General features: G+C 48.9%; 1 protein-coding gene across 12 annotated transcripts in view; it reads right to left on the bottom strand.

The window, feature by feature from the left end:
* TMCO4 (transmembrane and coiled-coil domains 4) overlaps positions 1-25,564 on the bottom strand; it is a 125,170-nt gene that overhangs the window by 38,146 nt on the left and 61,460 nt on the right. For all 12 annotated transcript variants that reach the window (XM_033228062.1, XM_033228051.1, XM_033228056.1 and 9 more), the window contains 3 exons: positions 22,301-22,465; positions 21,340-21,476; positions 17,131-17,215 (listed from right to left, as the gene is read on the bottom strand). In XM_033228062.1, the coding sequence (XP_033083953.1) occupies positions 17,131-17,215; positions 21,340-21,476; positions 22,301-22,465 (387 nt within the window). The remainder of the gene's footprint in view (positions 1-17,130; positions 17,216-21,339; positions 21,477-22,300; positions 22,466-25,564) is intronic.

Below are 25,564 nucleotides of genomic sequence, written 5' to 3'. Positions count from 1 at the left end.
AGTTGTTGCTTTAGTGGCTGTATTTCCCGAAATGCCTGAAAATCTTTTGGGGAAGAACGATGGGGCTTTGCATAAATAAATAAATAAATAAATAAATAAATGTCTAAGAAAACGAGTTAACAAAAGATAGAAAAAATAAAGAACAATGAAGGTCTAGTAGAGACCCGAAAGGTCAGAGTTCACACATCAACACCCTGTGCTGGGATGGCAAAGACAGGGTCCCCAAAACTCAGAGTCTGTCATTAAATCACAGGTACTGGGTATGTACTGACCCATAGGCAGAAACATTTTTATCTTCTGCTCTGCAAAACAGGCTTGGCAATTTTCTAAAAGACAAGTTTTGACAACACTGACAATGCAGGCTTCATGAACAGGGAATCTTAGATACGAGGAAAAAAACAAAACAAAACAAAACAGTTTCCATTACAGAGTGCTGGGAACTGAGATGATTAATTAACATGAAAGTTAATGAGACTTTGGGGTGTTTTCTTCTCCAGTTGGAATTCCCTCCAACCTCAGAGGAATGTTCCTTTGCTGCAGAGGGTCTGGATTCTTCTGTTGTTGTTATAGACTGAGACTCACGCATGGGACCTGGCTGTGCAAAATTCTGAGTGAGGGGGAGTCCTGGGAGGGACGGAAACTAAGAATGGTGCCCAGAGAGGGGATCTCCTTCTGGGACTCAGACAGTCATCAGGGCTCACTGTGGGGGCCAGGAAAAGATGCACTCCTGCAGACTATTCTCTCCATACACCTGTGCTCGCCACTGAAAGTTCAGCAGAGAATTTGTTTCCCTGGAGCTTAGGCAGACAGTGTGGGCACGTGCTCCACGGCTTGAGAGTGACAGTTACTGCTGGACCTGGAGAAAGCAGCATTCAGTTTGCAACACTGTCTCCTGTGAGTTTTCCTAACGGGACTGCTCAGTTCTGGGTGCAAAATAGATTAAATTATATTTAGTGGCCAGGCACGGGGGCTCATGCCTGGAATCCTAGCACTTTGGGAGGCCAAGGCGGGTGGATCGCTCAAACTCAGGAGTTCGAGACCAGTCTAGGTCACATGGTGAAACCCTGTCTCTACAAAAAATGCAAAAATGAGCCAGGCATGGTGGCACGTGCCTGCAGTCCCAGCTACTTGGGAGGCTGAGGTGGGAGGATGGCTTGGGCCCAGGGGAAAGAGGTTGCAGTGAGCTGAAATCGTGCCACTGCACTCCAGCCTGGGTGACAGAGGGAGACTCTGTCTCAAACAAAACAAAACAAAACAAAATAAAACACATGCACAAACACACACACACACACGTATGTTTTGGAAAAGTCCAGGGCCAAACCTGGAAACATGCTGACCCTCCAGGTACTACTAACCTTGGGACTCTATCTGAGGGGCCAGCGGCCTCCCTGGACATGGCTCATCTCATTGCACATTCAAACACCAATAGCCTTAACAGATTCACTGGGCAGGGCTTGACGTTTCACAATTTACAAGCAACTGACTCCATGATTAAATTGATCAGTCCTCTCAATTCCTGATTTACTACCCTTGGCTGAGTAGTCAGTTTCCTGTTACTAGAAGCAACTAAGCAAAGGCTAGTAGACAGATGGATGTCAAGGGGATCCTGTACAGTGTGGAAGTTTGTTTGAACTGCATGATTTCAAACGTCTGTTGGAACCCTGAGTCTAGGAGTCCACAATCTCATGTTCATGGGACAAAAGAATGAAATGAGGCCCAGCATAGCAGCCCTGATAAGATGTTCTAGCAGTGCCTTCTGGATCATTATCCTTCAACTGAGTGTCAAGTGTCCTTTACAGGAGTCACTGCTCTCAAGACTGCAAGTCACCTATTGTACAACAGTCTTAGCCAATCACTCAGCATGTACTATGTGCCAGGTTTCCTGCTAAGAGCTTAGATGTACTATTTTATTTTCTTTATGAGGTGGGTATCATTTGATCTACGTTAATAATAAGGAAGCCATGAAGAATGTAGGGGACTTGTACAGGTTCATACCGTTCCCATGATCTTAACCCCATGGCATGGAGAATTGTGGCCTTCTGGGTAATTATGAGCAACCAACTCTTTACTCTGCATATACTTTAGGAGTAGAAAGTGTGTCTACAAATGGTTACAGCAGGTGGTAGGAAAGACAGGCTAGGGAGATGCAGTGCTGGAAGAAAGAAGCCCTGGGACACTTTTGTACAAGGGCTTCCCTGGTTCCAAGGGAGCGCTGCTGGTCTGGAGGTGGTGGGATGTCTGGCACAAGCTCTGACTGTGGGGCAAGGAGGCTGGGGGTGTATCCAGTGTCAGTGGCAGGAACACTGGGATCCTCAGCCTCTCCTCCTTCCGTGCCTGTGCTTCTCTCTGCCCACCTTCTTCCCAGGCCTCCTCCTATTGCTCCTGTGGGAAGAGGGGGTGCTGGCCTCATTAGTCAAGCGTGAGGACACTGATGGGCCACATGTACTAGCTGGCAGGTTGCTGTACATCAGGAAGCCGGACTGTAGGCTCTCCTCCCTCCTCTGAGCTAGGCAAGTCACTGAGGAGGTTAGGGCCACCTTCTCTCTCTCTCTGGCCCTTATCTGAAATGCATAGGACCAGAAATATTTTGGATTTCAGATTTTTGAATATTTGCATTATTCTTATTGGTTCATGGCAAAGGGATGGGGGAGCTAGGATTGACTAATGGACCAAGTTCCCAGAGTGAAGCAGGTCCTGCAGGCTCTATGGTGCTGAATGAGGATACCTGCAGGCAGGCTGGCTCAGCTCAGGGTGTCTTGCCAACTGCATGGACAGGCCCAAAAGGCACAGGCAATATGTAATATGTTGAATTCATTCCCTTCAAAGCCTTTTGGATGCAGAGGATAATAAATGCATAAATAACCTGAAGCAGTAATTGATTTCCTATGACCATTTCTTGGCTTAGCCAGCTACTACGAGTCAGTTGGAATTGAATTTGCTTTCCAACTACTTGATGTTTCAAAGGCTTTTAAAAGCAAAAACAAAGAAAAGATGAATGCCCCCTTGTGACAGGGCCCAGGGTCCCATAGTGAGTGCTCAGATGCTGGCCGTTCCTGGCAGCAGGCACCACCTCCCTGCCCTTGGCACGCGCTGGGGTCAGAAATATCCTTGGGGATGGGGTCAGTCACTCCGAAAGCAAATTCATGCCCTAGGCTGGGACTTGGACTGTTGCTGGAGGGGGATTGTTCATTGCTAGGAATTCTGACTATGCTGGTTTTCCTGCCCAAAGGCACAACCATTTGGCAGGTGCATGTTTTGTCTTGGTTTTGAGTGGGCAGAGTCGTTGCCCAGGCTGTGTGTGTGCCAGCTGATCAAGCCTGATGGACAGTCTGGAACGGAGTGGGCTGAGCGCAGCTCGGTCACTGGGAAGTTTGGGCAATAGATCAACCAGCTGGCCCAGGCCTTGGGGGCTGAGGAGTCCACTTTGCCTAGGCAGTTCGAGCCTTGCCGCACCCAAAGTCCTCGAGCATGGTCCCCTGCAAGAGCGCTCACAGCAAACTTCACAGCTGCCTTCATGTCCTTCACGAGCTCCTAACGTGTACTGGGCACCTCTACATGCCAAGGCCTGAGCCAGGAGCTGGTGACAGAGGGGACAGAACAGACAGTGCCTGGTGATCTGAGTGTGTGTTTTCCCTTTAAGAATCAGCCACATTCTAGCAGGGGAGAGAGACCTGCGGGGAGATGCATCGTAACCCAACGTGATGACCTTGGAAACAAAGACGGGCAAAGCACCGAGAGGGAGCAGGGAGGCAGCCGGACACAGTGCCGTGACCCAGTGTGGGTGATGGCCCTGGGTGTGATGCCCGGCTCAGCCACCTTCCAGCTCTGACTCTGGGCAAATCCCTTCGGCTCTCTGAGTCTCAGTCTCCTTATATTTGTGATCCTGTAAAATGGGCTGAATAATACCTCACAAGGACGCTCTAAGGATCAGAGTTAACAAGACTGTTGCCATCAGCAGTGGTGTGTATGTCCCATCCCGCTCTGATGAATGCCCAAACCAAAACCAAATCCACACTTCGCTCTCTGAGATAATGCAAAAATAACAGGGTCACCTTTTCTAGTCTTTCCCATAAGCTGCTGATTTCTTAATGAGAACAGCTTTGTCCCTAGTGTGTGGAATGCTGACGTCTGAAGACACTGCAGACCCGTGAAGCTGGCTTTAATGATTTCATGAGAAAATGGCTGTTTTTCCACCAAGAACAAACTAATAAAAACTCAGTAACCTTGGTGATCATGAGCGTGTGTATGTTTCCTTTTAAGTCTCTGGTGTCTCTGTGTGTGTTTAATTTGACAAGCCAGGTCTTCTGAAATCTGACCAGTTTACACCTTTTTGCAAGAAGCAACTTTTCTATCAATACATGTTTCCAAGCCTGAGTCTTCCCACCACGTGGAGCACAGAGCAGGGGATTTTTTAGCCACAGCCTGAAGGACTGTCTGAGCAGCTCCACGTATGGATGGGTGGGTGACTGGGGAGAATTCTAGATAGTGGGAACAGGTGTAGAGACATGGGACGCCTAGGCTCGAGGAAACAAGAATTGCCCTGAGCCTCCGGTTTCCTTCCTGCACCCAGGGGAGCTCTGGGTGTGGTTCAAAGAAGTTCAGTTGGTGGTAATCTCTGACTTCCAACCAAAACAATCCTGATGGACCTACCTAGGCAAATCGCTTTGCCTCATACTGAGCCTCTGTTTCCTTAGCTGTGAAATGGAGACAATGATCCTGACCTTAGGTGGCTGTAAGGATTGGAGATTGAGTCATGAATAGGAACACGGGGCACTTTGGGAGGCCGAGGTGGACGGATCACTTGAGATCAGGAATTCGAGACCAGCCTGACCAACGTGGTGAAACCCCGTCTCTACTAAAAACATACAAAAATTAGACAAGCATGGTGGCGGGCAGCTACTTGGGAGGGTGGGGCAGGAGAATCGCTTGAACCCAGGAGGCGGAGGTTGTAGTGAGGCGAGATCGTTGCATTGCACTCCAGCCTGGGCTACGGAGTGAGACTCCATCTCAAGAAAAAAAAAAAAAAAAAAAAAAAAAAAAAAGAACACAGGGCCAGGCATGGTAGCTCATGCCTGTAATCCCAGCACTCTGGGAAGCCAAAGCGGGCGGATCACTTGAGGTCAGGAATTCCAGACTAGCCTGGCCAACATGGTGAAACCGCCTGTCTACTAAAAATATAAAAATTAGCTGGGTGTGGTGGTGCACGCCTGTGGTCCCAGTTACTCGGGAGGCTGAGGCAGGAGATTAGCTTAAACCTGGGAGGTGGAGGTTGCAGTGAGCCGAGGTCACACCACTGCACTCCAGCTTAGGGGACAGAGGGAGATTCGGTCTCAAAAAAAAAAAGAACACAGGTCAGCCATGGTAGCTCCACATTCCAGCTTCATCATGCTAGTCCTATAACCATGCACTAGTTATTTCACCTCCGTAAGCCTTAGTTTCCTCATCTGTAAAATGGGGATAATTAAAACCACAGAGGGTTATTGCAAGGATTAAATAAGGCATGTGAAGTGTTTAACTGTGCCTAGCACATAGTAAGTGCTCAGCAAGGCTCTCAGTCTCCTCTGCTCCTCCCACTCCTCCAGGCAGGTGGTCTGGGTTTGCAGAAACCAGTAATTGTGAGCTGGCCAGAGGATGAGGAGGATGAAGATAAGGAATCAACTGATCTTACAGGCAGGTAGCAGGGATCTCAGTAAATGCCAGTTGAATTTGGGCCTGTTTCTGTCTGAAGAGAAGATTCCTTAGCCACACGACGCATTTAAAATACTCATCCAGGGTACATGTACCCTAGAACTTAAAGTATAATAAAAAATAAAATACTCATCCAGAAAGCCAGGGATTCCCATGGGAAATCAGCCCATCCCCATCCTCCGGGGCACATCTGAACGTGTGGTGGGACTGCTCTGAGAATCTGAATAACTGTTGGGAAAATCTCCTCAGGTGCCTTACAGATCTCTAGGATGATGCATGGTAGAGCTGGGTTCTGCCCCGATGGGTTCTGCAAACCCAAACTGCCTGCCTGGAGGCCCAAACTGCCTGCCTGGAGGCCCAAACTGCCTGCCTGGAGGCGTGGGAGGAGCAGAGGAGGCTGGGAGGCTTGCTGAGCATCTGCCTCTATGTCCTGTGGGCCGGCTTCTGCGACTCCTTCTGTTTCCTAAGCCAAGCGCTCTCGGGTTTGGAGTGGTAGAGATGGTCTTTATGTTAGGACGGGACATGCAGACAAAGGGATGCCAGCGCCACCCAGAGGGCTGCCCTTGAACCTGGTATGAAAGAGCAGTAAGAGTTCCCTTTACCAAGCACCTATTATGTGCTAGGTGTTCCGTGGGATGACTGATAACACACCACTGCTGATCCCCACCCCACTCTGCGAGGCCCCAACTCATGTCTTTCGGAGGGAGGTTTTTTCAACATAAGTTCTGTGAGGTTGGTGCTGTATCTATTAGCTGTCAACTCCCTAAAGCCTAGTCTAGTGCTTAGCACACAGTAGGTGCTTAACAAATACGAGCTAGTGGAGTGAATTTGATTTTGAATAATTCTCTCTTTAGAAGGTCCCATACGGCATATTGCTTCGATTGAAACCATCCAACCAGGAGGGGCTGAAATATAGTAAGATAAAAATAGGAGCTCTGCTAAAAATACAGCTACCATTCAACCCATTAATCCCATTAAAGGGTATATACCCAAAGCAAGATAAATCGCTATATCATAAAGATACATGCATCTGTATGTTCACTGCAGCACTATTCACAATAGCAAAGACATGGAATCAACCTAAATGCCCATCAATGGTAGACTGGATAAAGAAAATGTGAGATATATATATATACCACAGAATATGATGCAGTCATAAAAATGAGTGAGATCACGTCCTCTGCAGAAACATGGAAGGAACCAGAAGCCATTATCCTTAGCAAACTAATACAGGTACAGAAAACCAAATACCGCACGTTCTCATTTATAAGTGGGAGCTAAATCATGATAACTCATAAACACAAAGAGGGGAACAAGAGACACTGGTGCTTACTTGAAGGTGGAGGATGAGAGGAGGGGAAGGATCAGAAACAGTAACTATTGTACTAGTAGCTGGTGAGGAAATAATCTGCACAACAAACCCCAATGACACGAGTTTACCTACATAACAAGCCTGCACACGTACCCTTGAACCTAAAATAAAAGTTGTTTTTATTTCTTTTTTTTAAGTAGGAGCTCTGGAGTTGGAAAAAGACATGTTAAAATCCTCATTCTAGGGGGAGCTACTCCACCTTTCTCTAAATCCACTCTTCTCATCTGAAACTGGAGGCAGAACTACTGGCCCCATGGGGTGGTTGTGAGGGTGGAAGAGAACGTACATGAAACTGTGCAAAAACTGGGCGGAGAGCTAGGCCTTCATAGATGCTGGCTATTGCTACGCTACTATTTCTATGACTATGATTATTATGTCATTCCCATTTACTGGCAGCTCTGAGTTTCAGGGCATTTTCACCAGGTCATCTCCTCCGACTCTCTGGGCACTGGGCATGGTCTGAGGGCAATTGCTGTCAAGGAGCCCAGAGCTTTGGCCCAGATCTGCCTGGGCCCTGCTCCCTGCCTGGCTGGATCCAGGGCTATGTACTGGCCTTGGCTCTGTTGCTATGCTGGGAAACGTGCTGGGCACCATTCCTACCTCTGCCTGCGTGAAGGCCCCTTGGTGAAGCTCCTGGGCTCCCGGGCACCATCCAACACTGGGGCTGTCACCCAAGCACCCTCAGAGCCTGCCCCACTCTGCCTTTCCATCAAGATATACTTCTAGCCTCCAAGCAGTAATGTGAGGGAAAGTAGGGGAAGAGAGGAATGTCCCTGCTTTGCAGATAAGGAGACAGGGTTAGTGAGAATGGTGCCTTGGCTGAGACCTTAGTTGAGGATTAATTACAGAGGCCAGAATCCAACTAAGGTCTTCTGGCTGCTAATTGACCATGAAGTTCTAGTGTGTGCTCAGGAAACAGAAGCTGCCATTTAGTGGTATCCTTATGGAACCATGAGCTCCCCATAGTGGATATAGACTAAGTTGTGGGGATAGTTACTAGGTACCACAAGTAGTTAGAAAGAGTAAATAAGATCTAGTATTTGAGAGCACACCAGGGTGACTACAGTCAATAATAATTTTGTTTTGTGAGACAGAGTCTTGCTGTGTTGCCCAGGCTGGAGCACAGTGGCCCAATCTCGGCTCACTGCAACCTCTGCCTGCCGGGTTCAAGTGATTCTCATGCCTCTGCCTCCCAGGTAGCAGGGAATACAGGTGTGCCACCACGCCTGGCTAATTTTTCTATTTTTAGTAGAGACAGGGTTTTGCCATGTTGCCCAGGCTGGTCTCAAACTCCTGGCCTCAAGGGATCTGCCCACCTTGGCCTCCCAAAGTGCTGGAATTATAGGTGTAAGCCACAGTGCCCAGCCAATAATTTAACTGTACATTTAGAAATAACTAAAAAAGGCCTGGTGTGGTGGCTCACACCTGTAATTTCAGCACTTTGCAAGGTTGCGGTGGGCAGAGCACCTGAGGTCAGGAGTTCAAGACCAACCTGGCCAACATGATGAAACCCCGTTTCTACTAAAAATACAAAAATTAGCCAGGTGTGGTGGTGTGCGTCTGTAATCCCAGCTACTCAGGAGGCTGAGGTATGAGAATCGCTTGAACCGGGAGGTGGAGGTTGCTGTGAGCCGAGATCGCGCCACTGCACTCCAGCTAGGGTGACAGGATGAGACTCTGTCTCAAAAAAAATAAAAATAAAAATAAAAAATAAGAGTACAATTGAGCTGTTCATAACACAAAGGATAAAAGCTCGAGGTGATGGATACCCCATTTTCCATGAGGTGATTATTAAGCATTGCATGCCTGTATTAAAATATCCCACATATCCCATAAATATATTTGCCTACTATGTTCCCATATGCATACACACAAAAACCACAAGCAAAAAATAGTGCCCACTGGCTGGGCGCAGTGGCTCACGCCTGTAATTCCAGCACTTTGGGAGGCTGAGGCGGGCGGATCACAAGGTCAGAAGATCGAGACCATCCTGGCTAACACAGTGAAACCCTGTCTCTACTAAAAATACAAAAAAAACAGCTGGGCGTGGTGGCGGGCACCTGTAGTCCCAGCTACTCGGGAGGCTGTGGCATGAACCTGGGAGGCGGAGCTTGCAGTGAGCCAAGATCGCACCACTGCACTCCAACCTGGATGACAGAGCGAGACTCCATCTCAAAAATAAAAATAAAAATAAAAATAAAATAGTGCCTACTTCACGGGCTCTTGTGAGAATTAAATAAAATAATGTCAGTAAAAATATTTAGCACAGAGAGAAAAAAAGGATAAGCTGTATGCTGTTTACCAAATGGTTCTAGCTCTCCGTCTCTGACCACATGGTAGGAAGACATTTACTGGCCCCTCCTTCATGTGAGGAATGCCTCCATGCCTTGCTTTGGCCAATGAAGATGTCTGTAAAAGTTACTTGTATTACTTATGGGTAAAGGTGCCTGAAGGGCCAGTACATAACTCACCACATTCTGTATCCTACTGAGGAACCAAATGTTGATACGGAGCTCCCTCGACCTGGGCATCTACAACAATCAGAGTTCCCCTGGGTACCCAGATAGCAGGAGTGAGAAATGCACCTTTGTTGTACCACATCTCTTCAATCTTGGGGATGTCTGTCACTGTGGCATAACCTAGGCTATCCTGACTGATACACTGTGAATGCTGATAACGTTCAAGTTCCATTTACTTTTAGAGCATGTACTCTCTGTTGGTGTTATTCCAGGTACAGTAGGCACAGAGGTGAGTCAGACACAATCCTTGCCCTCAAGGGGCTTGCAGTCTCAACACTGATTTGAAAGGAAGCTGACCACACTGAGCTTGAGGGAAGGGCAGGCCAGGCTGTAAGGGGCACCTTGGGAAGGGTGGCGATCCCTAGAGGAGTCACCCTGGTGTTTGCAGAATCACCCCAAAAGGGAGAGGAAGCTGTGAAGACAGCTAATTCTACAGGCAGTTTTTCCTGGGGAGGGGGGAGGAAGGACAAGTTTTTTTTTTTGGAGACGGAGTCTTGCTCTGTCGCCCGGGCTGGAGTGCAGTGGCCGGATCTCAGCTTACTGCAAGCTCCGCCTCCCGGGTTTACGTCATTCTCCTGCCTCAGCCTCCCAAGTAGCTGGGACTACAGGCGCCCGCCAACTCGCCCAGGTAGTTTTTTTTTTGTATTTTTTTTTAGTAGAGACAGGGTTTCACCATGTTAGCCAGGATGGTCTCGATCTCCTGACCTTGTCATCCGCCCGTCTCGGCCTCCCAAAGTGCTGGGATTACAGGCTTGAGCCACCGCGCCCGGCCCAGGAAGGACAAGTTTTGTTAGGGGCAGTGGAGACAGGAGGCTGGTGGAAGAATTATGTGCTCTGGGTGACTCTAGGATTTATTGCTCCATTTCCTTACTAGCTCTCAGGGGACTCCAGAAAACAATTAGTGGATTCAAATGTAATTCCTCTTTTACATCCCTTAACTCAGATAATGACAGTTATCCTGTAATTAGGAGAGGGTCTTCTCAGTGTGCAGATTAATTGGGTGTTAAACAGCAGAGGCTGCCTGAAATCAGGCAGTGGAGCTGGGAGGAATTAGATGTGAAACAGCAGCCCTGGGCAAAGGGTGAAGAATTCATTGACTATCTTGATCATCTGGAGATGTGAAGATGCCCCATTGGTAATACAAGGCAAGGACTGGGGAGGGGAATGGTTGAGGAAGAGGGTAGGAAGTGCTGTGGCCATGGGAAGGAGTGGAAACTGGAGGCCCTGACCCTGTGGGAGGCCAATTTTTCCTCAACTAGGTCCAGGGTCCATGCCATCCATGGGGGAGGGATTGCTATAATATGACGTGCCTACTTCCATTTATTAACAGTTCCTAGGAAATTATCAATGCTCAGCAAGTACTTCTGGGTTCTTATTTTAGGCCAGCATTTATATGCATTATTGCCTATAACATAATCCTCCTAAAAACCTGTTGTAGATACTATTATTGGCTATGTCTCACATAAGTGGAGTTCAGAGAGGTTACATGACTGGGTGCGTGGTGGGTTTGGAATACAAACCAGAGGCCCTGCTTCCAGAGCTCACACACTTGTAGCAACTAAGCTGGTAGCTTCTCAGCAGGGAAGAGCCCTGCGGCCCGTCATCTACGACGGCAGAGGCCTATACCTTGCCATGTCCTGTAAGCGCCTGGTGCTGTAAGTGTATTTTTGTGATCACAAGTATGTCACTATGTCCCTGTTTTGATTTGTTCTGCTTTGTGCTTTGTGGGGTGGGTTAAAGCAGTCTGGCAAGAAGGGCTCTGCTCTGGGCCCCACCAGCTTCCTTGGCCTCAGGTCCCCTAAGCGGGGAGGTCACACTCGAGTGCTCGGCTCTCGGGATCAGCACCTTTCTGCTCCCCTCTGCAGTGGGTGATCTTTTGTTTTCAACTCCCCATTTCTATGAACCATCAGGCGTTCCCTTACACTCTGGAAAGAAAAAGGAAAACTGGGGATATAAATGGCTTCGAGATCTAGCATCAGAGAGATCTTCCTTCCACCTGGAAATGCTGTGATGCTGTGAAGGCCGGCATGGGCAGTGGGGCTTTTAAACTGGAGTGGGGCCTGTGCACCCACCTGCATGGGAGGGGTTACCTTCTGTCCCACAGAGAGAGCCGGCTACAAGTCTATGAATGTGCGCACACCTGCTGCTCACATTTGGAATAAGCCATGGCCAACTAAGGGACAGTCCCCTCTCAGTGTGGCTTTTGCTCTGTCACCCAGGCTGGAGTGCAGTGGTACGATCACGACTCACTGCATCTTCAACCTGCTGGGCTCAAGTGATCCTTCTGCCTCAGCCTCCCAAGTTGGGACTACATGCATGTGCCACCACGCCTGCCTAATTTTTTGAAGAGGCAAATTATGTTGCCCAAGCTGGTCTTGAACTCCTGGACTCAAGCAATCTTCCCACCTCAGTCTCCCAAAGTATTGAGATTACAGGCATGAGCCATTAGACCTGGCCTCAGTGTGTTCTTAACCAAGGTCAAGGCAGAGGATGACCAGTGTCCTTTCTCACCTCCTGTCTAGATGATGAATGAGACAGGGATGGGATGTTATGAAATAAGGGGGGAAACTATCAGGCTGAATAATAATACTGTGGGGGCCGGGCGTGGTGGCTCATGCCTGTAATCCCAGTGCTGTGGGAAGCTGAGGCAGGAGGATCACTTGAGACCAGGAGTTTGAGACCAGCCTGGGCAACACAGGGAGACCCTGTCTTTAAAAAAATAAAGACTGTGGCCAGGCGCAGTGGCTCATGCCTGTAATCCCAGCACTTTGGGAGGCTGAGACGGGCAGATCATGAGGTCAGGAGATGGAGACCACCCTTGCTAACACAGTGAAACCCTGTCTCTACTAAAAATATATTAAAAAATTAGCCGAGTGTGGTGGCAGGCACCAGTAGTCCCAGCTACTTGGGAGGCTGAGGCAGGAGAATGGTGTGAACCCAGGAGGTGGAGCTTGCAGTGAGCCGAGATCGTGCCACTGCACTCCAGCCTGGGCGACGCAGTGAGACTGCGTCTCCAAACAAACAAAAAGACTGTGTTTAGAGTTTTCTGTGCCCAAGTTCTTCCTTCTGAAGGTGACAACAGGGGGGAAAATGCCAGCTGCACTTTTGTCCACTGGGTTCGTCTTGGAGTCAGATTCCTATCAAATTCTTGTCATTTGGAAAGCTTCAGATGCTACTTTCTTCTACTTCTTTTAAAACATAGAGGTTTTCTTTTTTTTTCTCTCTCTTTCTTTTCTTTTTTCGTTTTTGCTGACTACCTACTCATCTGTCAATACAGAAGTTTTCCAGGCCGGGCGTGGTGGCTCACGCCTGTAAAGCCAGCACTTTGGGAGGCTGAGGCAGGTGGATCACTTGAGGTCAGGAGTTTGGGACCAGCCTGACCAACATGGTGAAACCCCATGTCTACTAAAAATACAAAAAATTAGCTGGGCGTGGTGGCAGGTGCCTGTAGTCCCAGCTACTTGGGAGGCTGAGGCAGAATTGCTTGAACCTGGGAGGCAGAGGTTGCAGTGAGCTGAGATCGTGCCATTGCACTCCAGCCTAGGCAACAAGAGCAAAACTCCATCTCAAAAAAAAAAAAAAAAAGTTTTCTAAATAAAATTCTGAAGACCTGTGGTGCCCATGTTAAAAGGACTCCATTCTACCCTCAAATGTTTGTCCTCATCTGTGCCAAGCACTGGGGACACACACAGCTGAGCAGGGCATGCGCTGTCCCGGACATGCAGAATCGATTCCTTCACTTGGCTCATGGGTCATGTGTCCATCAAGCACCTCGTATGTGCCAGGCACTGTGATAGGCTAAGGATACAGTGACTATATATATTATATATATATATATATATATATATATATTCGGGAATATATTTGGGAAAAGAATTGCCCGCGTGGTGCTGATATGCACTTCTAGGTGACAATTACCGGTGGACTGGAAAGACAGATGAGCAAGCAGGGAGGAATAACAGGGAGACAGGCCAGTGCTGGGAAAGATGTTCAGGGAAGAATGGAGTGTGGCTTGGAGAGACAGTCTAGCATAGGGTGAAGACCGCACAATCTCCAACCAGACTGCCTGCTCTGCCACCTCCCAGCCGTGTGATTCAGACAAATCCCTACGCTCTGCATTTCTCTTTCCTCCTCTGTAAAATGGATGTGATAATAGTGCCTACCTCACAGAGCTGTTCGAAGGATTCCATGAAATAATACATATGATGAGCTTAGAACTGTGTCTGGTGCATGAAAACACTGTATTCCGTAAGTGTGTGCTGCTGCGGTTACCGCTGCTGCTGCTACTACTACTATTATCATTATTATTGGAGGGAAAGCTTCCAGACACAGTGAGACCTGAGAAATGAGTAGGAATTATCTAGAAAAGGAGATAGAGAGGATGGACCAAGAGGGAACATTGTCTGGAAATAGAGCTCGGTCTGCTGGAGTCCGGCGTGTGAGGTGGAGAGAGGCAGGGGAAGGTGTTGAAGGCAGATCATGAGTGGGGCCCTGTGACTCATGCTGGAACATCTGCACTGATCTAGAGAATGGCAGGGGCGTTAGAGGCCCTTGGGATCTGCCGAGTTGCTGCCGTGTGAGTGTGTGCAGATGCGTGTATTAATGTGTGCAGGTGTGTATGTGTGCGTGTGAACTGTAGGGTACCCAGCACCAGCGCCCCCAGGTCCTCCTTGGCAAGATCCACTCCATTACTCATTCACTCCACAGTTTAAAGACCCCAATCTTTCCCCAGCGTTGAATCAGTTGTTTCCAACTCCTTAGCCTGGCATAGTGCCAGGCTCCCACCCTCACCTGTTAGCATTTCCTACCACCCCAGGTGGGGGGCCTCTTACGTGGGCTGCAGAGACACCAGATGCCACCATTTCTAGACATCCCTGAGAGCCCCACCTTTGCCCGTGTTGGCCGACCCTCTGGGATGCCCTACCCTAGTCCAGCTGCCCTCTGCCAAATACAGCATAGGGCTCCAGGGCCAGACTCACTGGGCCTGAATCCTGGCACTTAGGATTCTCATGGTTTCACCTCTCAGCCTCAGTTTTCTCATCTGAAGCAGGGAGACTGGCGGAACCTCCCTCTTGGGGCTGCGGTGAGGAAGGAATGTGATCTGAACACAGCCTGCCTTTGACCTGGTGGGTCTACACTAGCTCATGGGCACAGCAGCACATGCCTTATTCCCTCATCCAAAGTCCAGCTCCTCCATCTTCCTGCACTGGACACTGTGGTGGGCACTGGGGGTGGGGGCGGCAGGGCTCAAGGCAGACCCTGCCTACCTGGAGTTCATGTCTAATGTGGGGCTAGAGAGCGGAAACAAAAGACAGGCTCTGACATCTATACAACACTCACCACGGATCCCTGTGCATGGCAGGTCCTCAGGTTGGAATTCAGAAGACATTTACTGACTGTACCCAAATTGGGGCCAGGGAACTTCCACATTATGTCACTCCCCCATGATCCTTTGAGATAAGTGCACAAAGCTCATATCCTTTGAGGAAACGGAGGCCCAGAGAGGTTAAGTGACTAGCCCAAGGTCTGACAGCTACTCAGTGGCAAAGCTAGGAGCCAAATCTAGGTCTGCCTAATACCAAAACCCCAAATCTCACTCATGGGCCATGAGGATCCAGGGGTGGGAGCAGCAAGCAGGAAAGATGCTGGAAGGAAGCTGCTTTGGGAACCATCCCCCAAAAGGCTGTAGTGCAGGAACTTCCCAGTGTCACACTAACCAGCCCTGTCACCAAGAGGCCACCTGCCTTCCTCTTCCCTCTTTCCAGTTTCCAGCCTCACATTCTGGGGACAGCTGATAGTCGACCTCACTTCCGGTTACCACAGCCAAATGGTTAACGGTAATTAATTCAATTTGTTTGGCAGGGGAATTAAAGGCTTGGCTGTACTAACGATCTTAAGTTAACATAGCATTTATGCTAACTGGAGGCAGAGACATGCCTTCTCCTCTAAACGAAGAATCAGTTCTATTAATACGACTACATCTGTCTAGGTAATGAGCCCTGCAGATAGATGGTTTGCTGCCAGAGAGGGAAAGATGACAAAGAAAGAAGCAAAATGATGACAGCAGAGAGGATGGCAACTTTTCAAAGGCTTCCCCGGGAGAAGTAGATTTGGAGAGCAGGGAGGAGTCTGCATTGGCCAACAACCAGCACCGATGACCAGATACATGAGTGAGGTCAACTTGGACCTTCTGGGTGTTCCAGCTCTGACTACAACTGTATGACTAAGCCCAGGCAGGAAAGGGAAACGGTCTTGTCAACTCATAGAATTGTGAGAAATGATCAGTTATTGCTGCTTTTGGCCACCGTGTTTGGAGAGACTGTTTTGCAGCAACAAATAACAATCATGGTGGAAGGCAAAGGAGAAGCAAAGGCATGTATTACATGGCAGCAACCAAGAGAATGCGTGCAGGGGAACTGCCCTTTATAAAACCATCAAATCTCGTGAGACTTATTCACTACCACAGAAATAGCACGGGGAAAACCTGCCCTCATGATTCAATTACCTCCCACCACGTCCCTCCCACGACATGCGGGGATTATGGGAGCTACAATTCAAGATGAGATTTGGGTGAGGACACAGCCAAATCATATTAAGTTCCAACACTTCTCTCCCATCCACCCTCCACTCCTAGGTTCAGCAATTTCTCTCTGAGTTCCTTCTCTTGGCTTCAGAGTCCTGCCACTGCTACATTCCACTGAGAGAAGGTGAGCTCATGTCCCAGGAGCAGTGAACCACTCCAGGTGCCCCAGGCTCGGCAACTCACTCTCCCAGCCAGCCCCTCCTACAGGTAGTCCCTGCTGGCAGATCTGTCCAAAACCAGCATTCTGCCCTGGAGACCTCACCTACCCAAGGCCAGGAGCAGGGGCCCTCAAGCTTTTCACTGCCTTGCACAGAAAGGATGACACTGGAAGCATGACACACTCCCAAAGGTGTCTGTGTGTGGTTGAATGGTGAACTCCCAGAAGATATGTCCACCTAGAACCTGTGAATATGACCTTATCTGATAAAAGGGTCTTTGCAGATATAATTAAGTAAATGATCTTGAGATGGGATCACCCTGGATGAGAGTGACCCCTAAATCCAATGACTGTCTGTCCTTATGAGAGAAGAGAAGACAACAGGCAGAGACTGGAATGACGTGTCTACAAGTCAAGGAATGCTAAGGACTGCTGGCAGCCACAAGAAGCTGGAAGAGACAGGAAAAATCCTCCCCTAGAGCCTTCAGAGGGAACGTGGGCCTGCCGACACCTTGATTTTGAACTTCTTGTCCCCTTCATTCCCACTTGAGAAAGTGCATCAGGATGCAAAAGCCAGTGTCATTATTACAGGATGGTCCATCTTGCATCTACTCTAATGTATGTACAAAAAATAATTTTCCAAAGTTTGATGATGATTTTTCTTGATTTTAAAACTATTTTTAACTTTTAACTATTATTTCTAAGAACTGGGAACACCTTTTGCAAGGCTCATGGCCCCTGGCCCAGAACCTCTGTCCTGGGGAACAAGCTTGTGAAGGGGTTTCCGTCTGTGTCAATAATCCATGCTCACCTTTCTCCTGAGCCATCTCCTGCAGACAGAAGTAGATGACTCTGGCTCCCAGGCTGAAGCCAATCAAGGTGACAGGTCGCCGGCCCTGAAGGGAAAAAGGACACAGGTGTCTGGAGGGAATGCAGCCAGTTCTAGTAAAACATCAGGCCTGAGGAGGGCAGCCTTTGCACATTCCTTACTACCTGATTCTCATCTAATGAATCATGCATGTGCTGTTGCAGTCCCTGAGCTCTGATGTCTTAATCAGCAGAGTCAGGACACTCATTTATGCAGGAGTGCACCTGCTGCTGAAATTGGCTTCCTCCAAGGCCAACAGGCAGCCCCCGGCTGGGTTAATTCCCTTTCATCTCAAACCATTACCCAGCCACCATCTCATCTTCCCCAGGAGATGGGGCTAGTCAATTACAAGAGCAACTTCCCTTGGACTGATCTGCCTTGTGGCAAACGGCTACAGTGCTGCGGGACCCCTTCTGGAGCTGGGGAGATTAGACAGAAGGCACCCCCGGGTGTGAGGGGTAAAAAGGCAAGAGTGACAAGGGAGGGACAACTGTTCTGTTTCTAGATAGGAAGGTGGGGCACAAAATATTGGCTCTAAGTGATAAGATAAGGTAGTAAGTCAGATGGAAAGAGGAATTTTCTGACTCAAGGACTTGTAGTAAAGGCAACTCATTATCTGAAGACTCTAAAGAAAATGAAAGTTATCTGGGGGTGTCTGGGTACAAGCTTACACGGAAGGAGACGAGGGGAGTGGATGAACTCTGGATGCCCAGCCTGGTTTTATCAGTCTATTCCTTTTCCTTGGTTTTGAGCCAATACACGTATTCCACACCCCCACACCACTCCACTTACCACAGTAGAAAATCCTTTGTTAAACAGTATTCAAATCCTGCAGGAGCTTTGTGCCAACCCTGCCGGCTGCTGCCCAATATCATTCTCCCCTTTGTCCTTTACTCCTGAGTTTGACTGGGCATGCAGCCACCCAGCCAAAGATGAAGCCTCCCTGACTCCTCTGTAGCTGGGGGTGGCCACAGGGCTGAGACTTCGCCAAGGGACTGAAGGCAAACAAAAGCTGTGACTTCTAGGCATCCTCCTCATCCCTACTTCCCTGCCTCCCACTGTCTGAAACACACACGTAATGCGGGAAGATCTGTCTTGGACAAGAGAGAAGCCTGGCCAGGTCCCAGCACTTTGGGAGGCCAAGGCGGGCGGATCACTTGAGGTCAGGTGTTTGAGACCAGCCTGGCCAACATGGTGAAACCCCATGTCTACTAAAAACATACAAAAATTAGCCAGGTGTGGTGGCAGGCACCTGTAGTCCCAGCTACTCGGGAGGCTGAGACAGGAGAATCAGTGAACCTGGGAGGCGGAAGTTGCAGTAAGCTGAGATCACGCTACTGTACTACAGCCTGGGTGACAGAGTGAGACTCCGTCAAAAAAATAAAAAAAGAGAGAGAAAAGCCCAGTGCTCAGGATGAGAGGCCAGGAGAGTGAAGGAGGCTGGACTTCCAATATTATGAAGCTGCCCATGTGGGAGACAGAATAATGCCTTGCCATGGATGTCTTCATCCTAATCCCTGGAACCTGTGAATGCTGCCTCGTACAGCAAAGGGCCTTTGTTATTTATTTATTATTTATTTTATTTTAATTAATTATTTTTTTTGAGATGCAGTCTTGCTCTGTTGCCTAGGCTGAATGAAATGCAGTGGTGTGATCTCAGCTCACTGAAACCTCCACCTCCCGGGCTCAAGCGATCCTCCTGCCTCAGCCTCCTGAGTAGCTGGCACTACAGGTACGTGACATCACACTCAGTTAATTTTTTTTTTTTTTTGTATTGTTAGTAGAGAGAGGGTTTCACCATGTTGGCCAAGCTGGTCTCCAACTCCTGACCTCAAGCAATCCACCCGCCTCAGACTCCCAAAGTGCTGGGATTATTAGGCGTGAGCCACTGCACCTGGCCTATTTATTTATTTTTGAGACGGAGTCTCACTCTGTCGCCCAGGCTGGAGTGTAGTGGCACGATCTGGGATCACTGCAACCTCTGCCTCCCAGGTTCAAGTGATTCTCATGCCTCAGCCACCTGAGTAGATGGGATTACAGGTGCACACCACCTCGCCCAGCTGATTATTTTTAGTAGAGACAGGGTTTCACTATGTTGGCCAGACTGGTCTTGAACTCCTGACCTCAGGTGATCTGCCCACCTTGGCCTTCCAAAGTGCTGGGATTACAGGCATGAGCCACTTGTGCCCGGCTGGCCCTTTGTTATTTATTTATTTGAGACAAGGTCTCACGCTGTCATTCAGGCCGGAGTACAGTGATGCAATCACAGCTTACTGCAGCTTCCACCTCCTGGGCTCCAGTGATCCTCCCACCTTAGCCTCCTAAACAGCTGGGACTACAGGCATAAGCCACCACACCCAGCTAATTTTTGTATTTTTTGTGGAGACAGGGTTTACCGTGTTGCCCAGACTGGTTTCTTGGGCTAAAGCAGTCTGCCTGCCTTGGCCTCCCAAAGTGCTAGGATTATAGGCATGAACCACCTCGCCCACGAGGCCAACAAAGGATTTTTGCAGATATGATTAAGTTTAGGATCTTCAGATGGGGAGATGATTCTGGATTATCTGGGAGGAGCCAAGGTCATCACAAGCGTCCCTACAAGAGGGAGGCAGGAGGCATCATTTAGACAGAAGGTGATGTAATGATGGAAGCTGAGGAATAGAAAGATTTCAAGGTGTTACACTGCTGGCTTTGATGGTGAAGGAATGGGGCCTTTGAAAGCTGGCAAAGGCAAGGAAAGGGGATCCTCCCTAAGGCATGCATTTTTGCCTTTTGACCTCCAGAGCTGTAAAATAGTAAATCTGTTTTCAGCTGGTAAGTTTGTGGTAATTTGTTACAGTGGCAGTAGGAAATGAACACATCAGCTTGCCCCAGATGCTGACACCCAGACTGTTACTTGGGAGAGAACAAACTTCTATCTTGTCTAAGCCAATGCCACTTTGGCCTTTGCCTTAGAGTCAAGCCTGCCAAAGGACTTTTCTGTTTCTTTTGACAAAGACACAGGGATTGAAGGGGGTGGCCAGTTTCTCAAGCAGTTTACCTGCATGGCAGGAACTGCTAGTTGTCGTCCCTCAGCATCCATCCCTCCCTTTTTTTCCATAGTAATTGAATTTCAGCTGGGTTAATCGTCACTTAGAATAAGTACTGTATTTCCCAGCTTCTGTGGCAGCTAGGAATGGTCATGTGACTAGGCTCTGGCCAGCAAGACACCAACTGAAATGTTGTAAGGCTTTGCTGGTTCTTCTTCAGTTCTTCCTTTCTCCTGCTCCCTGGAGCTCAGATGATGCCATCTTGGATACAAGGTCAAGATCACAGAGCAACAAGGTAGCAGGAACGTGGGCCTCTGCACCACAGCAGGCTGTTAGGCAACCTTGCTAGGCTTCTCCAGGAAAATAAGCTTCTACCTTGTTTAAGCCATTGTTATTTTGGGTTTTCTCCCACTTCCAGCCAAAACAAATCCTGAAAAGGCAGTCATTTCTGGTACGATTTCTCAAGCTTTTGTCTCCATTCACTCGAGTTTATTTTGAAGGGGATAGTTTTATTCTGTTGGTAAGTACATCTTTACTAGATTCAAATTTAAACAGTATTATGATGATGTCTCTTCCTAACCATTTTACACGGTATTTAGACCACCGAGGATGACATCACAAAGTAGCTTTACACTTCTGGGAAGGACCACCAGGCTACCAGCATGTGGGAATTCCACTGGTGGCCAGCTGAGGCACCTGGTCTCATTCACTTTACTGGCTTCACTGCAAACGGAGTCAGAGGTTTCCACTGAAATATCGCCCCAATGAGCCCAACGATTATCCTCAACGCTTGAATGAAGAGCTGCCACCCAGGAGCCACTTTTGCTTCTGCCAGAGTCCCCCAGACTTGTTCCTACCTGCAGATGCCCTTGTTATTCAGTCCTCACCCAAATACCTGCTAGAGCTGCAGAGTCTATAATTCTTACTGTTCATCCAAGGACACATTCATTACTTGAACTGGAGGGGCAGCAAGGACTCTTCATCCCCCCAAAACCATTGGGTTACCTCCAAGTAGCCTTGTCCCTCCTCCAAGTAGCCTTGCCTCTAAGGCTGATGTCTGTGAACAAGTCAGTCCCTGACTTCCCCTCTTGCCCCATGCCACACCCACACAGCCATTCCCAGATACCTGCTGCCGGGAAAGAAGGATGTGGGCCAGGTGCTTGCCAACCTCTGCTGATCGATGGAGACACACCCCCCAGGGGTTGTCGATGACATTGGCGACACTGAGGAGTGAGGCTGGCCAGGTCAGGGCAGCCACAATGCCTGGGGAAGTGAGATAGTGATGAAGGGAATGGCCCCCATCCTAGGGTCCTACTAGGGAAGTGACTGGCTAACAGATGCTGGAACGAATGCATGCAGTCTCTAACTTGGACCTGCAAGCTTGCCAAGTACTGTCGAACTGCTAAAGAGCAAAGCAATCTGAAACTCATGAATTTCTGATATATGGACTCAATCCCTTCTGCTCAAGCCCTTGTCACGTGTGAGAGGGCCCCAATTCGTCTCCACACCTTGTACCCTCCCATTTTGCCTCATAACTCTGCAGTGGGGCCCCCTGCCCTGCCCATCCCTTCTAGACTCAGTCATATTACTTGCTTTTTTTGCCAAAGACATTAGTAGATATGAGGCTTGAAATGGACTTGTGCATCAGGGCTAGGCTCTTGTGCTTCCGTCGTTGACACGGGCTTGCCTGCTCATCCCAGCAGGAGGATGAGAGACAAATGGAGCAGAGCCGAGTCACCTCAGACAAGGCCAGCACTGATTGGTGGATGGTCAGCTGATCCATAGGCCCAGCTAAGATCCGCCAACTCCAGCCTCCTGAACTTTACAGTAAACATCCCACAGAGTTTTGGGGTGGCTTGTCGCACAGCAATAGCTGACAGACAGATCATGCGACTGACTGTTTACCTGTCTTCTCTCCATAGGGATCATAAACTTCTCCCAGACAGGAATGCGGCCTTAACCTCTCAGTGTTCCTAGAGTCCAGCACGGTGCATGCCCTGGGGGCTTTGGGCATGTAAAACTATGGTACCACTGTGGGATGAAGGCAGTGGGCATGCTGTTGTTGTGGGGCAGGTGGGGGGCCTTACCAGACAATACTGTGTACTTTAGAGCCTCCTGGGCCACCATGTTGGCGAGACCACTGAGGATGGTCTCCAGGGCGTTGCCGAGCTCCATCAGGTACTTGGCTTCCCAGGCCAGACAGTACTGCTCACGGCTGTGGGCCAGGGCGGCCCACGGGGCACTGAAGGTGCCTGGGGAGATCACAGGTAGGTGAAGTCTCTCTTGTCTGTGGCAGAGGATGCCCCACCCCATCACCCCAGACAGGCAGCACCAGGACCACTCACCCTTGTTGGAAGACAAGAGGTCCACCCCCTGCCAATGAGTGGCAGCTGTCAGCAGAGCTAACAGAGCTCTGTGCAGCCCCGTGAGTCAGCAGGCTGGGCTCGAATCCCAGCTCCTGCATTCACTAGAAGCCAGGTGACCCTGGGCACATCACTATCTCACCTTGAGCCTCGCTTTGCTTCTATGTGAAGTGGCAAGATGGTTTATCTCCCTTCATAGGGTAGGTATAAGAATGAAGTGTGTTTGAACTATGATATATGTAAAGGATTATTTTCTCTCATACTGAAATAATTCTGGCATTAAGCTGCTCAGGACATACAACAAGAGCACACAATGGGACAAGCAGTGTAGTGCTGTGAGTCTGCGGCATCTTGATTTGACAAACATGGCCTGGGAGGTAGCTAGAAATGTGGGGAAGAGGTGTTTGAGCCTGGCTCTGTTATCATCTTCCTGGGTCATCCAATTTTCCTGAGCCTCAATTTTCTCACTGAGAAAATATAAATATCAAATGACCCATGGAAGGAGGATGAGACGGCACCACTGTAGCGGCCAATGCCAAGTCGGAAAGTATAACCATGACACCACCCTCATCCCCTCCTTCCTTGCCCACCTGGCTGCCTTCAGGATAGGAGCACAGAGGGGCCCCTAATCTGGCCCCCACGCATTTCTGCTTGTGGCCCAAGTGGTTTTTCTTTTCTTTTTTTGAGACAGAGTTTTGCTTTGTTTCCCAGTCTGGAGTGCACTGGCACCATCTTGGCTCACTGCAACCTCCGCCTCCTGGGTTCAAGTGATTCTCCTACCTCAGCCTCCTGAGTAGCTGGGATTATAGGCACCCACCACCACACCCAGCTAATTTTTGTGTATTGCTAGTAGAGACGGGGTTTCATATTGGCCAGGCTGGTCTCGAACTCCTGACCTCAAGTGATCCACCCGCCTCGGCCTCCCAAAGTGCTGGAATTATAGGCGTGAACCACTGCGCCCAGCGCAAGTGACTTTTTCAAAACACAAATCTTCTCCCACTCCTGCCTAAAATCCTTCATGAGCTTCCAGATCGTACATCAGTTCCCCTAGATTACTACCACTTGTCCTTGAGATTCCAGTCCAATTGTCTCTTCCATGGGGAAGCCTTCCCGGCTCCTCTGACAAATCAAATGCACCCTCCACTTTTCCCCATAAGTTCTTATCACAGTCTGTAATTATTCACTATTTTCGCATCCTGTTTGACGTGTGCCTCTCCTACAGTCTGTGTTATCAAACACTATATTCCCAAAGCCTGGTGATGTGACGCACAGTAAGCGCTCATTAAACACCATGTGGGAATGGAGGGGTGGAGACAGCTTCCTGGGGTGGCCTGCAGGTTCTGAGCATCAACCTCAGGCCTCTACCTGCCTGCCCCAAAGCTCACCCTTACCTGCAGGGTGCCACGTCTGCCTAAGGACAACCCTACAGCTGCTCCCCTCCCTCTGTGGGGACCCTGTCTCAGCTCAGCAACAACTTGGGGATCAATTGTCTCTCATTATGGATAAGGTGATAGTCAGCCCCGAGAGAGGAGACGGGCCCAGGACAGCGAGGAGCACGGGCTTGATGTCAGCCTGGGTTCGGAACCCAGCTTGACGGCTTCCACTGGTGTGACTCACAGCAAGGCACAGTGTCCTTCTGACCCTTGGTTTCCACATTTGTAAGGATGGAATAATAACATCTGACTCACGGGTGTGGTGGGGATCACATGAGATGCTGCATAAAAGGCGTTGTATACTTTGGGAGGGCGAGGTGGGTAGATCACGAGATCAAGAGATTGAGACCATCCTGGCCAACATGGTGAAACCCCATCTCTACTAAAATAAAAAACCAGCTGGGCATGGTGGCACGTGCCTGTAATTCCAGCTACTCAGGAGGCTGAGGCAGGAGAATCTCTGGAATCCTGGAGGCAGAGGTTGCAGTGAGCCGAGATTGCGCAACTGCACTCCAGCCTGGTGATAGAGCAAGACTCCGTCATAAAAAATAAATAAATAAATAAATAAATAAATAAAAATAAAAAAAATAAAAAGGCGTTGTATAAACTGTAAAGTGCTCTACTGCATTGTGCTGTCCCATGGCCAAGAATATGGGGTGTGGAGCCAGAGAGAATGGGGGTGAATCCTGCCCCTGCCCCTGACTAGCTGGGTGACCCTGGGCACCCCTTATGAGCCTGTTTCCTCATCTGGAAAATGGGAGGGCGAATTATGGCCACTTCCCTGGACTGAAGTGAGGAGCTAAATGAGCCAGTGCATATGAAGGGCTTGGTCGTTGGCTACAAAGTTTTTATCTTTATTGTACATAATCAAGATTAATAAAGGGGTGGGCCAAAGAAAGTCTGGTTATTCCTATCACATGGAAAAAGCAACCTTGTGATGATAAGGCTTCTTTTCCTGGCTCTCAAGGAGGTAGGAACACATATTTTTTCCTTCTGAAACTTTCTCTAGCTTGATTATATTTATTTTACCCAGTCCTTTCCCTGGGTGCCCCACCATACTAGACTGCTGGAGCTCAATGAAGACCTTCCTCATCCACAAATGAACTTGACCTTTAACCTGGGGCAAACTGAACAAATGGCGGCAAAATGAAGAAAGGAGTTTGCTTTCCATGCCGGCCAGACTTGCAAATTCCTTTACCTGGGCTCTTGTTCTTGCTCCCTCCTGTAGCATGGTAAAATGAAAACAAATGAAAAGAAACCCTGGGCATTGGATCAGGAGACCTGGCTTTGAATTCTGCATCTGCTACTCTCCTGCCAGGGTTCCTCTAGGGTTCCTCTTCCAACAGTTCAGGATCAGAACAGCCTCACCTCAGAGGGTGGAAATGAGGTTTCTAGGAGATAACCACACCAAGTTCCTACTGTGCTGGTAAAATGCCAGACTCAGGGTAGGTGTGAAGGAGGCGCTCACTGAATGCTAGTGACCTCTGTGCATGGGTGAGGCCTGGCGGTCACACACCAGTAAGACCCTGGCGCCTGGTGACACCTCTAAACGTTT

The sequence above is a fragment of the Trachypithecus francoisi genome, unplaced genomic scaffold (assembly GCF_009764315.1).
Source record: "Trachypithecus francoisi isolate TF-2019V2 unplaced genomic scaffold, Tfra_2.0 Lachesis_group12, whole genome shotgun sequence".
In the NCBI taxonomy this organism is placed as follows: Eukaryota; Metazoa; Chordata; class Mammalia; order Primates; family Cercopithecidae; genus Trachypithecus; species Trachypithecus francoisi.
This window is presented reverse-complemented; position numbering and strand designations above follow the sequence as displayed.